The 16,669-nt window shown below is 44.6% G+C and overlaps 2 protein-coding genes across 8 annotated transcripts in view; both read left to right on the top strand.

Moving 5' to 3' along the window:
* Positions 1-11,283, top strand: part of ptpn6 (protein tyrosine phosphatase non-receptor type 6) — a 31,968-nt gene extending 20,685 nt beyond the window's left edge. For all 7 annotated transcript variants that reach the window (XM_076280108.1, XM_076280111.1, XM_076280106.1 and 4 more), the window contains 11 exons: positions 605-721; positions 974-1,108; positions 1,372-1,468; positions 1,689-1,768; positions 1,934-2,080; positions 2,754-2,885; positions 4,370-4,524; positions 7,304-7,371; positions 7,782-7,933; positions 9,914-9,981; positions 10,722-11,283. In XM_076280108.1, the coding sequence (XP_076136223.1) occupies positions 605-721; positions 974-1,108; positions 1,372-1,468; positions 1,689-1,768; positions 1,934-2,080; positions 2,754-2,885; positions 4,370-4,524; positions 7,304-7,371; positions 7,782-7,933; positions 9,914-9,981; positions 10,722-10,824 (1,254 nt within the window). In that variant the 3' untranslated portion in view covers positions 10,825-11,283. The remainder of the gene's footprint in view (positions 1-604; positions 722-973; positions 1,109-1,371; positions 1,469-1,688; positions 1,769-1,933; positions 2,081-2,753; positions 2,886-4,369; positions 4,525-7,303; positions 7,372-7,781; positions 7,934-9,913; positions 9,982-10,721) is intronic.
* A 424-nt stretch (positions 11,284-11,707) lies between these two features.
* Positions 11,708-16,026, top strand: rbp5 (retinol binding protein 1a, cellular). The gene is made up of 4 exons (XM_076280104.1): positions 11,708-12,200; positions 13,550-13,734; positions 14,361-14,462; positions 15,446-16,026. The coding sequence occupies exons 1-4, from the start codon at positions 12,125-12,127 to the stop codon at positions 15,497-15,499; spliced, it is 417 nt and encodes a 138-aa protein (XP_076136219.1). The 5' UTR covers positions 11,708-12,124; the 3' UTR covers positions 15,500-16,026.
* Positions 16,027-16,669: the final 643 nt, after the last annotated feature.

The following is a 16,669-nucleotide window of genomic DNA, read 5'->3' as shown; positions in this document are numbered from 1 at the left end:
AGCCAGATTGTTCTTCAGATTTTCTGCCTTTGTCAATCCCAGCTGTAAGGGTACTGGACCTGAATGCGGTCTATTGTATTGCTTAGGAATTTAGGGTCAAAAGATTAGGTGTATATCTTCTGCTGCGTAAGTAGGTCGTATCAGGCGAGGAGTCTAAAGTTCACTGTTATGAACCAATAATCCAATTCACAATAATCACACGCGCATGATGTAAAGCAAGTGTATACACAAACACAACATGTCAACAAACGAGCCGCAGTTGTTTGTCTGTTGTTTGATGTATTGGATGTATGGAAAAATAATACTGATATATGTTTATCAGTTTATCATTGCATTTGTTATGTCATATGAATGAAATAGTGACTTCCACTGTTAGCATAGTGGGTATTAGTTATGGTGTTATTTTATGTAAAGGGTGATACTAAATTACTCGTGTAAGAGATTGTGCTAAAGTTCACAGAAAGACACAGAATTAACATTACATTTGTATGATTAATACAGATTTAAGGAGGGCACCTTTTAATGCCAAATTGTTAAAGGTTGCCTTTGTCATTCTTTGTGTCCACTGAAAATGTTTCCTCCATCTTGGCCTCCATGTGTTCAGAATGACCGGTACACAGTAGGTGGCACGGACATGTTTGACTCTCTGACTGACCTGGTGGAACACTTCAAGAAGAAGGGCATTGAGGAGGTGTCAGGAGCCTGGGTACACCTCAGACAGGTGAGTCCCTGATTACCCATGATCCTCAGTGTACTGTCATAACCTTAGCCATAGTAACCTCAGACTAACAAGGATACCCTTGGGTATTTCCTCTGTCTGGACATTTCTGTCTGTCTGTCTGTCTGTCTGTCTGTCTGTCTGTCTATGTATATTCAGATTATTGATGATTGAATGATTGATTGATGTTTTTAAATACATGTTTGTAAAAAGGTTTGATCTGTCCTCTCTCCTCTGTGTCTCTCCGTGAACCAGCCCTACTACTCCACCAGAGTGAACGCAGCCAACATCGACAACAGAGTGAGGCTGCTGGAGGTGACGGCTGAAGGGGAGTCCCAGGATGCTGGCGCAGACAAGAAGATCAAAGCGGGATTCTGGGAAGAGTTTGACGTAGGTTTCACATGCCGGTGCGCCATTCCCCAAGCCTGGCCTAGAAAACCACATACACATCTCTCTCTCTCTCTCTCTCTCTCTCTCTCTCTCTCTCTCTCTCTCTCTCTCTCTCTCTCTCTCTCTCTGTTTCACACCTGTGACATAGCCATTTTTTCTCTTTATTTAGCAACATCTTCAGTTCATCCCTCTCTCTATCTGTTTCTCCTGAATACAGTATGTATTTCTCTTTATGTCTCCCTATGTCTCTCTTCCTGCCCCAGGCCCTGCAGAAGCTGGAGGCCAAGGCCAAGAGGAGCCGTGATGAGGGGATGAGACCGGAGAACAAGAGCAAGAACCGCTACAAGAACATCCTCCCCTGTGAGTGCTGATGCTTGCCGTCTTCCTGCGTTCCTTTAGTGCTGTTTTTGACATTTGACATCACATGTATTAGTCTAAAGTCACTAATCTGAATCTCTCTTGTTTTGTCTGCTTCCCACATCCCACACAAACACACACATACACGCACACATACAAATAACACATACATGCACACACACACACATATTCATCCCCCCCCCCCACACACACACATACACAGTCGATGAGACCCGGGTGATTTTACAAACAGGTGACCCCAACATCGTGGGCTCGGATTACATCAACGCCAATTATGTACTGGTCAGTCTACACACTACCATACATGCACTCACACACGCACACACACACAGATTACCTCAATGCCAACTATGTAATGGTCACATTGAACACAGTACTACTCATGTTTTGCTTAAATACTAACATGAGCTGATGCTGCTGTCTGCCTTTGCTTCTGCATGTGGATAGAACAAACTGCATGAGCCTGGAGATCAGAAGGCCTACATCGCTTGCCAGGGGTGCCTGCTCACCACCGTCAACGACTTCTGGCAGATGGTGTGGCAGGAGAACTCACGGGTCATCGTCATGACAACCAGGGAGGTTGAGAAGGGACGGGTAAGTGTGCTTGAGTGAAATCACACATGGGCCAGATTACTTGTTCAGAAACGTCCCAAAATATAATAATTACTAGCCTGACGTAGCCATACTCAATTCTAGTCAGAATATGAGTCTGATACTGCTCCATTGGGACGTAATTATGTCCCTCGAACAGGTGGTCAATCAGAGATTTCAAACGAACGAGGGAACAACACGTCACAATGCAACACGTTGTTTTCCCTTGATGAAAGTGAAACCATGAGTTTTCCCACATCTCAACTTTGGCCAAAGTTTTCAGAAATAATGGTTTTCAGTGATAAAACCTCATTGTCCATCATCGTAAAGCCCGATTTGATTTATCCGCCAGATTTGGGGCGAACATAGTTGCTCCACAACGGAGCAATGCCAGACCGAACTTCCCGACCTCAAATGTTGTGGGCGGGACTAAGTTCGGCTGGCACCCAGGCTAAATAATTACTATATGGCTATGAAATTAAACATGGCTGCTGTTTTCAAACTGATATAACTTGGTCTGGATATATAATACTCAGATTCAAACTCTTTACGAAAGTCTTCAAAAGTCTTTACGATCTCTGGCATTATTTATCAGTGTTGCTAAAGCAACTGCAAAACACTGCACATAAGTGTATACAGGCTACTGCAGTTGCTGTGTGCTGACCTCCCCTTACAGAACAAGTGTGTTCCCTACTGGCCTGACAATGGGACCAGCAAGGAGGCTGGGGCGTACCTATTGACGTCCATCTCAGAGAGAGACGCCACCGACTACAAGATCCGCGTCATAGAAATTGCACCTCGGGACGGGGTAAGCTAGGCTATGTCTCTGCACAGCACACATACCCACCCCCCCTTCTTCTCTCTCTCTCTCTCTCTCTCTCTCTCTCTCACTCACTCACTCACACACACACACACACACACACACACACACACACACACACACACACACACACACACACACACACACACAGACAAACAGACAGAGACACACACACACACACACACACACACACACACACACACACTCATATTGACAGAGAGAGAGACACACACACACACACACGGCTAAATACATACACATGCAACTTGTGGCACCTTGAAACAAAACATTTATAAAACACACATGCAGAGAGAGAGAGAGAGAGAGAGAGATAATCCAGTGGTGTATGTTAGTGAAGTCTCTGCTGCTACTCTGCTCCCCTCAGAGAGATTTACAATAAGCTTCTCAGCTGAGGCAGCCTTACAGCAGGAATGCTCTCATGCCCACTGCTTTACTCAGCAGCACACACAGGTCATTACTCTGGACAGCTGCTCTTTATTGTGCTAGCATAATATTACATAAAATCATCTCATATCCTATATCACATCATATCATATCAGATATAATATCATACCATATCATATTTCAGTATGGTCATGATCATTGCTGCGGAAGCATGGTGTGTCTCCTGAAAGCATCATGGTCTGTCTGTGTGTGTGTGTGTGTGTGTGTGTGTATGTGTGAAATGTTTCTGTCAAACACCATTAAAATAGACATGTGCTCATTCCGGATGATGCTTCATAAATCACAGCACGTGTAAAACAGTGGCTGCTGTCTATCCACCACGTTCTTTACTCAGTAATTGTAATCCATGTCCCCCTGGTCTGCCTGCTCTGCCTTGGCTTTGACCTCCTCCTCCTCCTTCTTATGCCAGGATACGCCAGAGCCATAATGACCATATTCACAAAGGCCTGGAGATAGATGACCATATCCAGTTAGGGCCATTAATATGACATAATCAATATCAGTTCTTAAAGTGAATAGCAATTATATTGATTAATTTCATTTCATTTCTGGTGATCATCTTCCTCAATAATTCACTCATATTGATCACATTTTTCTCTTCTTTCCTAAACAGATATGAAAAAAAAAATGGGCTTGTAAATTGATAGATTTTGTGTTGAATAAAAATCCTGTGTTGAAGTACTGTTTTGTTTTCCTCTTGTAAGCTAATAAAACATCAATTATCATCAGAAGCTGTAGAATTTAACCTTGTAGACGTATCACTGCTAGTCATTGTCAGTTGAACTGTCACAGTCCAGGAGGAGGAGTCGCTATAGAACCTTTCAACAATAAAAACAAAAACAATGCTTGAACGTTCTATTTGGGCCCCAATCTACTTCCTCTGCATTAAGATAACATATGGAATGTTAAAAAGGAAGTCTTGTGGGGCCAACTATGATGCTGATAATGGAACTCTCTTGAAAGGGTCTATTCTGAAAGGTTTTTTATCTGCGTCCTGCTCTGTCCAGTCGGAGCACGCGCGGACCATCTGGCAGTACCAGTACCTGAGCTGGCCAGACCACGGGGTGCCCCAGGAGCCAGGAGGCGTGCTCAGCTTCCTCACACAGGTCAACGGCAAACAGAGCGACTTCCCCGGCGCTGGACCAATGATCGTTCACTGCAGGTACACACAGATCTGCCCCAACGCTGGACCGCACGTGGTTGTCCACTAGAGTTTATACACAGATCTGCCCCAACGCTGGGCCGCCCGTGGTTGTCCACTAGAGTTTACACACAGATTTGCCACAACGCCGGGGCCGTGGTTGTCCACTAGAGTTTACACACAGATTTGCCCCAACGCCGGGACCGTGGTTGTCCACTAGAGTTTACACACAGATTTGCCCCAACGCTGGGCCGCCCGTGGTTGTCCACTAGAGTTTACACACAGATTTGCCCCAACGCTGGGCCGCCCGTGGTTGTCCACTAGAGTTTACACACAGATTTGCCCCAACGCCGGGACCGTGGTTGTCCACTAGAGTTTACACACAGATTTGCCCCAATGCTGGGCCCGTGGTTGTCCACTAGAGTTTACACACAGATTTGCCCCAACGCCGGGACCGTGGTTGTCCACTAGAGTTTACACACAGATTTGGCCCAACGCTGGGCCGCCCGTGGTTGTCCACTGCAGGTACACACAGATCTGCCCCAATGCCAGGCCCATGGTTGTCCACTAGAGTTTACACAAATGTAACTTTCAATAGTCTCCTATTGTTACCAGTGCTACACAAGCTAGTATATCCTATCTTAACTCCATGGTGATTAATATAGACTATTCATAGATTTTTTCTTTGCTTTCATATTATCTTCAGACAGTTCCAGTTTGACACTGTGCACCTGTACAGTATAACCTTTCTACTGTATCTCTCTCTTTCATTTGGTAGTTTATATCTCAATACTCTTTTTGAGGTGACTGTCATACTCCTCTAGACTAACTAGGCTATATTTATTTATTTTCATTTTCTAACATACTTTCTTTATTGTGATAGGCTCATTTGATACACTTAGGACTTATGGGCAGTGATACACTTATGGACTTATTCAACTGTGTGACTTCCATAGTATTATTTATCAATTTTACCCACCTTCTTCTCAGAAGGCTCCAGAGAACGCACAGTCAACACTCCAACAGTGGTACAAGAATTGGGCAATAACCTCTGACGTTATCGAACACTTTCTGAATCGTTCTAATCCAGTAGCCAATGTCATGGTCCACCTTACTGTGATCACAGAATTCATAGTTTACCCACCTTTTTTTTTACCACTGCACCCCTGAATATTTGTACTACTAGCGAGCAATCAAGGAAGATTAAGACTCTTGGTAAATGCTGATTATGTGAAAATTTAGAAAACATTTCATGGATATTAATACTCTTAGTGAATGCATGCAAAGACCAGAAGACCAGAATATTGCATGGAAATTAACACTCTTGGTGAATGTGGGGATTTGAAGGGGATTTGAGGGACTAGTCTGTGGACGTTAAGACTATTGAGATGTCCAGGGAGGGGGGGGCTGAGGAAGAAAGGTTTTCCTCCCCACTGCACAGCCCAGTACTACAGCACTTATAGGTAGCAGTCAATACGCACAGGCACTAACATTACTTACAACACACACCACTTCACTCTGCTTCCTCTTCGCATGGCTTTCACTTGTTGTGGAAACTGTTGACTTTAGCGGAATATGCGATCCACTGATATCGAAAATGAATGACCGCCTGCAAGACTTCGCAGAGGCTGACAGAGAAGAACACGCACGCACGCACGCACACGCACACACACACACACACACACACAGACACACACACACACACACACACACACACACTCTCACACACACAGACACGCACACTAAGGGCACTGGAGAGACACTGTTAAAGTCATGACAGCCACTTTACATAGCTATGCAGGTATTACTGGCAACAATCTGTCTTCTTAGGCCCCACACTGGCCTACTTATACACCCATATAACCTGCATGAGACCCAGTGCACGGCCCATCGGTGGATGACAAGGCCATCTTGCCAGGGGAATGTTTTAGACTTTCATGAAGGAGCGAGGTATTTAGTCATGGCTGTCTCACAGTAGAGGTCATTGTCCTTCAGTTCGGAGCCCTCGCGGGCTTATCCCCCAGCTCACACGGCCTCCTCTTCTCTCCTCTAAGGATGAGGGCCGGTCACAGAGAACAGAATACAACAGAGAACAGAACAGCATGCAACAGCTACGTAGTTATGAGGAAGAAAAAAAGGCCACTGAAACGAATGAGCTTGATTTTCCTACTTAAAGGGACACCAGGCAACGTTTTATTACTCATCTTCGCAAGTCGGTATATGGTTAAATGACTCATTACAGGGCGAATGAAGACTCTCTTGTCCGCCCCTACTGCCTGTAGGAAGAATGTCCCGCTTGCAAGTTCAGTGTATCGTACCCGCCGACCGAAACAGGGTCAGTTTACATCCTGCACCCACAGCACAGAGGCAGGCTAACGAAACGCTAGCGATTGTTGCAAACGTGTGTATAATGGCAGAGTCGGCGAAGAAGCAACGATAATCCTTGAAGGAAGATGCAAAAAAAAGGAAAAGAGCTTCAGACACAGCGAGGGGGAGTTTCGTAGAGAAAAAGCATCAGGCTTGCCTGGTGTCCCTTTAAAATCACCCAAAAGCACCACATTACTGTAGATTCTGATGCAACATGGGTCTCAGAGGAATAGTGGCATGATGGTTCACTCTCTCTCTCTCCTTTAGATGACCTCAGCCACCGCTTACAGTATGTGCTGTAGTGACACTGCCTTAATGAACCATATGAAAAGCAATGAGTCGTAAAATTAAAAGCAGGTGTAAAATAAAAGTTACTGTGCTGTTTCAGTCATTAAAAGCAGTATGTGTGTGTGTGTGTGTTTTCTCTCTTTAGTGCTGGCATTGGGCGCACTGGCACCATCATAGTAATCGACATATTGATTGATATCATAGACACTAAAGGTAAGCATTCCCATAGGCCTCCTGCAGCACAGAGGGCTTCTGACTGGTACGGGGCAGCTTACTGTTGAAGGCAAACATTATGGACATTAATTATTAATGGATCTCTGCTAAACATCTGGAGGGCCAGTCATTAAAAGATCACTAAGTGTATTGACATAACAGGCTTGAGTGCATTATGTAGTGCAGTATAACATACTCTGTGTATGTGTGTGTGTGTGTGTGTGTGTGTGTGTGTGTGTGTGTGTGTGTGTGTGTGTGTGTCTGTCTGTGTCTGTGTCTGTGTCTGTGTCTGTGTCTGTGTCTGTGTCTGTGTCTGTGTCTGTGCATGTATGTGTGTGTCGGTATGTGGTGTTTGTGTGTGTTTGTGTGTGTGTGTGTACATGCGTGTGGGGTGTGTGTTTGTGTGGCAGGGCTGGATTGTGACATCGACATCCAGAAGTGTATCCAGATGGTGCGTGAGCAGCGATCAGGCATGGTGCAGACTGAGGCCCAGTACAAGTTCATCTACCTGGCTGTGAGCCACTACATCGAGGCCACCAAGACCAAGATGCAGGCCTGCCAGGTGAGCAACACTGGGCTGTTCACCTGTTCAGCTGTGGCAAACCAACAAAGCTGCTTCCACAAGCAAGTCACTAAATACCTGCAAAAAATGAAAGCCAGCTTTCATAACACAAGCTCATTGAATATAATCTACATTGGCAAAATACAGCTGTTAGCCAACTAGCTAGCTTTCATCACAAAACATATGTTAGGCACATCCGCTAGCTAGTTATCTTGCTAGTTTTGCACAAAGCTCAATAATGCCTCTTAGTAATTGGGGAAGTGGTGAGACTGCAGAATGGCTGTGTTGGGGGTTTGTCAAAAGGTCTCCCAGATGAGACTTGACAGGCAGAGGTGTTTTGGGCCATGGGGAGTGAGTTTGGGGGGGGGGGGGAGGGCAAGGAGGTGAGTATTAGGGAGTGGGAACACACATGAAACAAAAGGGACAGGGGGCGGGGGGTAAAAGAAATCGGCTTTGACGGTGGAGGCGGGCTCTACTGAGCCTGAGCGGGGGGTGTTGATTGGCAGGGGGAGGGGGCTGGGAAGGTGCACACCTCAGAGCAGGCTGCTTCAGGCTGCGGAGCTGGAGCCTTCCCTGCTGTGAAGGTGTCGTGGGTTTTATGGAAATATATCCTTTAGTTTATATATCTTTTATATATCTTTTATGTAGTATCTTTATTCCGTGTAATATCATTGTTTTGTGAAACTGAATTCTGTAGTATGTTCAGTGTGTGGGAAAGGAAGACTGGTTTAAGTGTGGGAAGAGCAGACCCGGTAGAAAATGTCATAAATAAGGGTTGGTGCCAGAAAATGTAAGCAAAACCTAAAGAATGTATGAATAACAGGATGAGAGGGCAAATGTGGAGTACCATATGTAACTTGGTCAGCTATCTGTAAACACAGGTGGTGGGAAAGTCAGAGTGTGTCTTGTCTGGGATGACTTGAAGGGGTATAAAGGCTGGACAACAGCCAGAGGATGTTAACTTACTTGCTTGCTTCACTAACCAATGCTCCAGAGTGCATTAAAGCCATCATCTGCAGTATACATCCACGGTGTGCGGACTTCTTTTGAGTTTGTATTATTTAACTTCAATTTGACACCACAAAGGAACACTCGCGTGCATGTGCAGAGTACTGGTTCTCAGATCTGCTTTGCCCCAGAGTGCAATTTGGAGAACTTTGACCAGCAAATTTGGATAATCCACATAAGCCTGACCAGCAGAGGTGCAGGTGGCAGGATTTTTCCCCACTGAACTGTCTGTGGATCCTGGTCACTTGTTAGGGTAAAGTTCAGAAATTGATAACACTTCTCAGAAATTGAGAGTCACTTTTCCATTTATCAACCTCTCCCCCCAAACAGTTTGTGTTCTTTCCAAGACATTGCTTTTGTTATTCCGTACATGCGTTGTTTTAACACATCTCTGTGTCTAGATAGGGACAACACAGTTTGTGTTGTTTCCAACATATTCGTTTAAGTGTATAAGTGTATTCGTTTAAGTGTATAAGTGTATTCGTTTAAGTGTATAAGTCGTTACTTCTGTTGCCTATGGCCTGTTGGCAAATGTAGATGGTTACCTGGAAAGGGACATGAGTCTCACCTTATCAGCCATGAATGGAGAGAGAGAGAGGGATGTTGAGAAAGAGTGTGAGAGAGTGTCCATGATTTGCCATGGCTGACAGCAGCTTTTCTCCAGGAAATCCTGCTACCAGAAAATCAATTTCAGCGTATCGCTTTTGTGTTTTATATCTTTCTTTTTGGCCCTCCTGTGCCACTGTAGATGGGTGTAGATGGGCATCTCAGTGTGTTAGACTTTCACTCTTTTGTTAAATGAGATCCTTCTTCACTAGCCACATTCTTAGTACTTATCAGAAAGTGAGTGTGAATGAGTATTCTTCCCTCAATCTCATCTGTGTGTGTGTGTGTGTGTGTGTGTGTGTGTGTGTGTGTGTGTGTGTGTGTGTGTGTGTGTGTGTGTGTGTGTGTGTGTGTGTGTCTTCACAGGAGACAGAAACGGAGTATGGAAACCTAAAGCCCCAGCAGCACGCCAAGGCCAGCCGGAAGGTCTCCAAGTGAGTCCAGGCAACACACACACACACACACACACACACACACACACACACCCACACCCATACACACACACACACACACACACACATACACATCTGTAACTGGCTTTTGCCTTCCCCCCAAAAATCACAGTCCCTCTTAACAGTTTGTAACACCAGAGGTCAAGATGTGGTGTTGCACTGAATTTGTTAAATGTGGATTCAGATGAATAGCTCCAAATGGTGAAATTATGCAACATGTAATTGAGAAATACCATAAGTAGCCTGTGCTGTGGGCCCAACAGTCTTACTGTAATTTTCTAGAAGAAAACCTGCTTGCCTCTGCCTAGCTAGCTTTTGAGAGGAATATTCTGCAGAGCGATATCTCTGACAATGTTAAGAATACAGGTAGGAACACAGAAAGAAGGTATACTGTCTCTCTTCCCATATCCCCCAGAGGTAGTGCACACACACACACACACACACACACACACACACACACACACACACACACACACACACACTTCTTTTGAAACATCTTACTGCATCAAATGGCTTTCATGATGCCATTTCATTTCAAAGGCAGAGTGAAATGACAGCTGGCATTTCCCACGGCTGCAACCAAACTGTCACATGAGAGTTAAGGTCATTCTGAAATCAATCAAGCTGTCTGTTTGATAATAGCTTGATAATGGTTATCTCTGCTGTGCCATTTGTTCTATAATTTGACATTCAGCAAACTAACTGTTACTTTATTTTGTCAGGAGTAAAGAAGAAGTTTATGAGAACCTTGGGGCAAAGGGCAAGAAAGATGTCAAGAAGCAGAAATCCGAAGAAAAGAAGAGCGGATCAGTGAGAAAAAGATAAAAAAAAACGAGAAAGAAAAAATGTACAAAAATGTACTAATCAATTGGACTGATAATGATGATGATGATAATGATGATGACGACAACGACAGTGTCTAAAAAGTTTCCAAAGGTTTGAGGCAGAAATCTGTCATTACATGAATATCCTGCCAATAGCCAAGTTTAGAGTGGGAAAGCGACTCCAGGTTTCAGGTTGCAGGACAATTGGGATGTCCAGGCTGAATGTCCGCCACATCTGGGCAAGAGCTGTCTCAGCCCCTATTAGTGTGGGAAATTATGGTACACACAATTTCATTGTGAATTAATTTATAGATATTTCAATATTTTGTTTTGCTTTTCACCTTTTCATGGCTTTTTGTAAAAGAATATACATTGTGTGTGCTCTGGCGATGCAATTGATCAATGAAAAATCCTTGTAATACTGATTTAAAGCAGAAAAATAAACAAATGTTTCATGTAATCTATTGTCCATATGTCATCAACCAGAGGCAGCTAGTTCTGATCACATCTGGCAAGTTCTTTTCCATATTTTACATAACCGTGAATGTCAAACCACGTTTTAGCTGGTTTAGGCTGTAGGCGTAACCTATGTCCCCTAACTTCAAATAACTGGGTGATGATGGGAGGGTAACTGGCTGTCAGAAAATGTTTTCGCAATGAGGCCATATGTTTAGGACATCGCTTCAGTCGACCCCCATTTCGCTGACCCGAATAAGCGCAACATAGCAGTGTGAAAGACCTTTGTAGATGAACGACCTTTCCTCCCTGCCTCCCCCTCACCATTTGGGCACGGAACAAAGTCTACATCACTCTCTGAGAGGGAGGGTGGAGAGAGAAGGGGGAGGGAGGCTGAGATTGATATTCATCTGGTTCTTTTGGAAGCCTGCCCGAACAGAACGGATTATCCAGTTTTTTCACTCTCCTGCCAACACAGAGTTCCACCGTGCAATGACAGGGAGGGGTTAAACTGATTTGGAGGACTGGGTAACTTAAGACGTTTGGGGACGTTACTTTAACGAACACTCTGGGTTGTCGGCTGAGTGCAGAGTACAACGATTCATTTGGTTTGAGGCACTGCTTGGGAAAACTTTGCATCGTGAAGCAACTTTTCCTTGTAAGATACAAAGGCGGTTTCGTGCGGTGCGTCTCATTTTAATATAAAATGCGGTAGTAGTTTCCTGGCGGAAACGGAGATTGCAGATCCAGAGTAAGGATAACAAAAGGAAAGGTCGGGTGTCAGTGCAACAGGTAGAAACGTTTACGCCGTTCGTCTGAGAGAGAAACACACCAACTGTATCAACATGTCCAAAGCCAACCTCACGGGGACTTACCACATGGTATCTCAAGAGAATATGGACGGTTACCTCGCAGCTCTAGGTAAACTTCTTTTCTACTTTTATATTCTTTTACATTTTACATTTTACATTCTTTTACATTTCTTTTACCTCATGTCCCATCCCATGTTATATGATAAGGGCGATTTCCACTTCCAGTCAATGAGCTCATCTTTGCTCGGTGAATCTGCCTAACCACGTCACTCCTACAGTACATTCATTCGCAGACATGTCTTGCACAATAATCCAACACAGATGATTGTTGCATGTAGTCAGACTATGCATCATGCTCCGTATTTGTATTTCATTAAGCTACCATCATGCAAAAACATATCAGAAGTTTGCCATTAGAGACAGATGTGGTAGGTGAGGATATGTTTTGCCTGACAGATAAGGATATGGGACATATTCTGCCCAGTCACCAGTATTATAATCCTTCAACATACTCTTGGTTTTTGACATTAAAATAGACCATCAGTGTATTTTGGAATAGGCAAGATGGTCGGGATGGGATGTGGTGTGGCATTGTCATATTTCATGTTACACTAATGGGTTCTATTGCACTGTACCTTGATTGTTATTCCTCTGCTTTTGTAAGTGCCTTTGGACATAACCATCAGCTAAATTAATATATGTAATGTAATGTAATGGTGATGGAACAAACTGAAGTGTGTGTGTGTGTGTGTGTGTGTGTGTGTGTGTGAGAGAGAGAGAGAGAGAGATAGAGAGTGAGTGAGTGAGAGTGGTGCGGTGACAGAGTGAATCTACATCTACATTAACACCTTTCTTCAGATACTCTGCTTGACGTGTCCTGAACAGATGAATGGTTTATCGTGTACTCTTGACTCCGTCGTATAGAGGGAGGTTAGACTCGGGGAGTGGGAAATGTGGATGGATTTTTCATTAACAAAATGGCAGAGGATCTGAAGAGAGGTGTTAATGTAGATTAAATCTCCCACTCTCTCTCTCTCACACACACACACACACACACACACACTCTCTCTCTCTCTCTCTCTCACACTCACTCACACACACACACACACAGACATACAAACACACACTTTCAGTCTCTCATTATCACACACAACCAATTATTTTTGCCTTTGAGCCCTTGTCTCCATCTCTGTTCCTTACACACACACACACACACTCACACACACACACACACACAAAAGCTTTCTTTCATCACCACACACATTGTGTCTCAAACACACATACATTTTCTATGATCATTATGAACTGAGCTATTCTCCATCACCATTCTCTCTTTCTTTCTTTACGTCATGTTGCATAAACACACACACACACACACACACACACACACACACACACACACACACACACACACACACACACACAGTGATGACCTCCACTGTGTGTTGTCTGCTCCAGATGTGAACTTTGCCCTGCGGAAGGTGGTGTGTATGCTGAAGCCCACCAAACAGATCCAGCACGAGCCCAGTACAGGACACATGGCTATCAAAACCATCACCACCTTCAAGAACTTTGACATGGACTTCTACCTGGGCAAGGAGTTCACTGAGGACCTGGGGGCCGTCGATGGACGCAAGTGCCAGGTGTGTGTGTGTGTGTGTGTGTGTGTGTGTGTGTGTGTGTCCTTATATTCCCTGAGCATAATAATTTTTTTATATAGTCCCTTATAGTTTAACATTGGGCAACCAACCCAAGGGATTGAATAATATGTAAGCCCCTCCACTCCCATTTTTGTCTGTGTGTGTGAGAGTGAGAGAGAGAGAGAGAGAGATTGTGTGTGAGAGAGAGACAAAGAGAGAGAGAAGGTGAGTGAGATTGTCTGTGTGTGTGATTGTATCTTGTCAGTGTAACTAATTTCACCCCTTTGAGAAACCATTCTGCCTGTGGTGCTGGAACGTTAATACAGCACTCCTGCTGTGAAAAGAACTAAAAGGAATGTGTGTGTGTGTGTGTGTGTGCCAAGAAAGAGCGAGAGATTTATTATAACATAATTGGTTGGTGGTTCTATAATTCAAAGTATGGAGTTTAAATCAACTGAAGAGTTTCAATGTCTGCAGATAAGGCTTTGCATAGTTAAAGCTAAAAATATATTAGTAATAGCATATAATATAAAGTGCTGTTCACATGGATTTTACTTTTTTCACGTTGTGTGTGTGTGTGTGTGTGTGTGTGTGTGTGTGTGTGTGTGTTCGCACATGTGTGTTTGCAGACGACAATCGACTGGCAGGGGGATAAGCTAGTGTGCGTCCAGGCGGGTGAAAAGCAAGGCCGAGGCTGGACACACTGGATGGAGGGAAACAATCTGCACCTGGTAAGAGCTGAACGGAGGGATGAAGAAAGGAAAGAGAGATAGAGAGATAGAGGAATATGGGAGTGGGGAGAGGGGGAAAGAGAGAAGGCTATGGGAAACTCCCTGAAGAGAAAAGGGGAAGAGGAGAGGACAGGAGGGGGGAGAGGAGGAGGGGAGGGGAGGGGGGAGAGGAGGAAAGAGAAGAGGAGGGGAGGGGGCAGAGGAGGGAAGAGAAGAGGAGGGGAGGGGAGGGGAGGGGGGAGAGGAGGGAAGAGAAGAGGAGGGGAGGGGAGGGGAGGGGGGAGAGGAGGGAAGAGAAGAGGAGGGGAGGGGGCAGAGGAGGGAAGAGAAGAGGAGGGGAGGGGAGGGGGGAGAGGAGGGAAGAGAAGAGGAGGGGAGGGGGGAGAGGAGGGAAGAGAAGAGGAGGGGAGGGGGGAGAGGAGGGAAGAGGAAAGGAGGGGGGAGGGGGAGAAGAGGAGGGGTAGCTGTCCTAGAGCCGGCTGAGATGAGTTTTGTCTCTGCAGTGAGTGGTGTGGTGAGTGGGAGAGTGGCTAGTAGAGGAAAGAACAGATTACCGGTAAGTGGGGAGGGATGTGGTAGGGACTTAATGAAAACAGCAAGCACTCTCTATCTCTCTCTCTCTGTGTGTGTGTGTGTGTGTGTGTGTGTGTGTGTGTGTGTGTGTGTGTGTGTGTGTGTGTGTGTGTGTGTGTGTGTGTGTGTGAGAGAGAGAGAGAGAAAGAGATTTTCATTTTTCCACCTGCAAATATGATCATTATCAACATTTCTAATCATCACATTCCTTTCTTCTCTTTTCACTTATTCCTTCTATCCTACTTTTACTCTCTTTTCACTTATTCCTTCTATCCTACTTTTACTCTCTTTTCACTTATTCCTTCTATCCTACTTTTACTCTCTTTTCACTTATTCCTTCTATCCTACTTTTACTCTCTTTTCACTTATTCCTTCTATCCTACTTTTACTCTCTTGTTCTCTCTCTCTAGGAGCTAAGAGCAGAGGGGGTGACCGCCAAGCAGGTTTTTAAGAAGGCCGAGTGAATGTGGGGGTCCTGGTCAGAGTGTTGCCATGGCAACCAGCGCTCTGGCGGCCATGGACGCTACACAGAGACTGAAGCCTCCCCGACAGACGTTTAAAGTGATAGCATTAGCATAGTGTTTATTTTATTTTTAAATGCAAAGGTAGTGGAGGACATTAGCCACTCCTCCTCACCCAGTGCGAAGTGTGAATGGCCCTGCCTGGTGTTGGGGAATCTGATAAATGAAAATATCACCCTCTAACCACCATATCTCCCAAATGGCCGCTGGCTCTGGAACAGGTCTGCTGGACTGGATCTGGGCCGCATCTGTGCCAGAGTCAGACGGTTGTCTTTAGTGCCGTTTCCTCCACCGGGATGCAGATGAAGTGCCCAAATCTTCCTGATAGCAACCAATCCAGTCCGGTCAGGAAGTGGAGACGGCTGACTCATATGGCTGACCTGCTCCTGCACTCAGCTGGCCCCCGGGCAGTTCGTCCCCCTAGTAATGTGGCTAGTTTACATGCATGCAAATACACTATTACGACAACAGCATGACTTCTGTTCTCATTTTCCCACCTTGAGGTGTGTGTCAGCCCTTATTGGTGTGCTTGTAGCCCAATTTAACGACTATATACAACTCAGTTTATGTGTTTTTACTGATGGCAATGTCAATCTGCAATCTGAAAGTGGAACTGAATGAAACCATAACCATAACAATGAATAGAGTAACATTTGCACCGCAGACAGTAAAATATTTCCACCCATACTCATCTGTTGATGCAATATTATTATTTACGTCTATGGGGCAGTATAATATTTTTGAATTACTTACACAGTTCACTCTTTAACCTCCAGGGGGAGACAGACACTGACCCCAAAGCCTACTATATTAAAACTGACAGGCCAGAGTCCACAGTTTACTCTTTAACCTCCAGGGGGAGACAGACACTGACCCCACACTCTGCTGACACTAAAAGCAAAGGACAGAATTGGTTTTAATATAGTAGGATATTTCTAATTGAACAACATAGCTAAAGTTAGCTAACCAGTTCAGTAACATCAGTAACTTGATTAATGTTAAGAACATTTTAAACCCTTTTCCAGTTTGCTGGAGAGAGTGGCACACAACATTTTCACAAGTCGGTCTATATTACCATGAGACGAGGTCCTGAAGACAATTACTATAGAAAAA

Source organism: Alosa pseudoharengus, unplaced genomic scaffold, assembly GCF_046254945.1.
Source record: "Alosa pseudoharengus isolate Yale_2024_CS ecotype anadromous, Long Island Sound unplaced genomic scaffold, YU_APseudo_1.1 YU_APseudo_1.1_scf_12, whole genome shotgun sequence".
Classification (NCBI taxonomy): domain Eukaryota; kingdom Metazoa; phylum Chordata; class Actinopteri; order Clupeiformes; family Clupeidae; genus Alosa; species Alosa pseudoharengus.
Note: the sequence above shows the minus strand (reverse complement) of the source record. Positions and strands in the feature narration are given on the sequence as shown.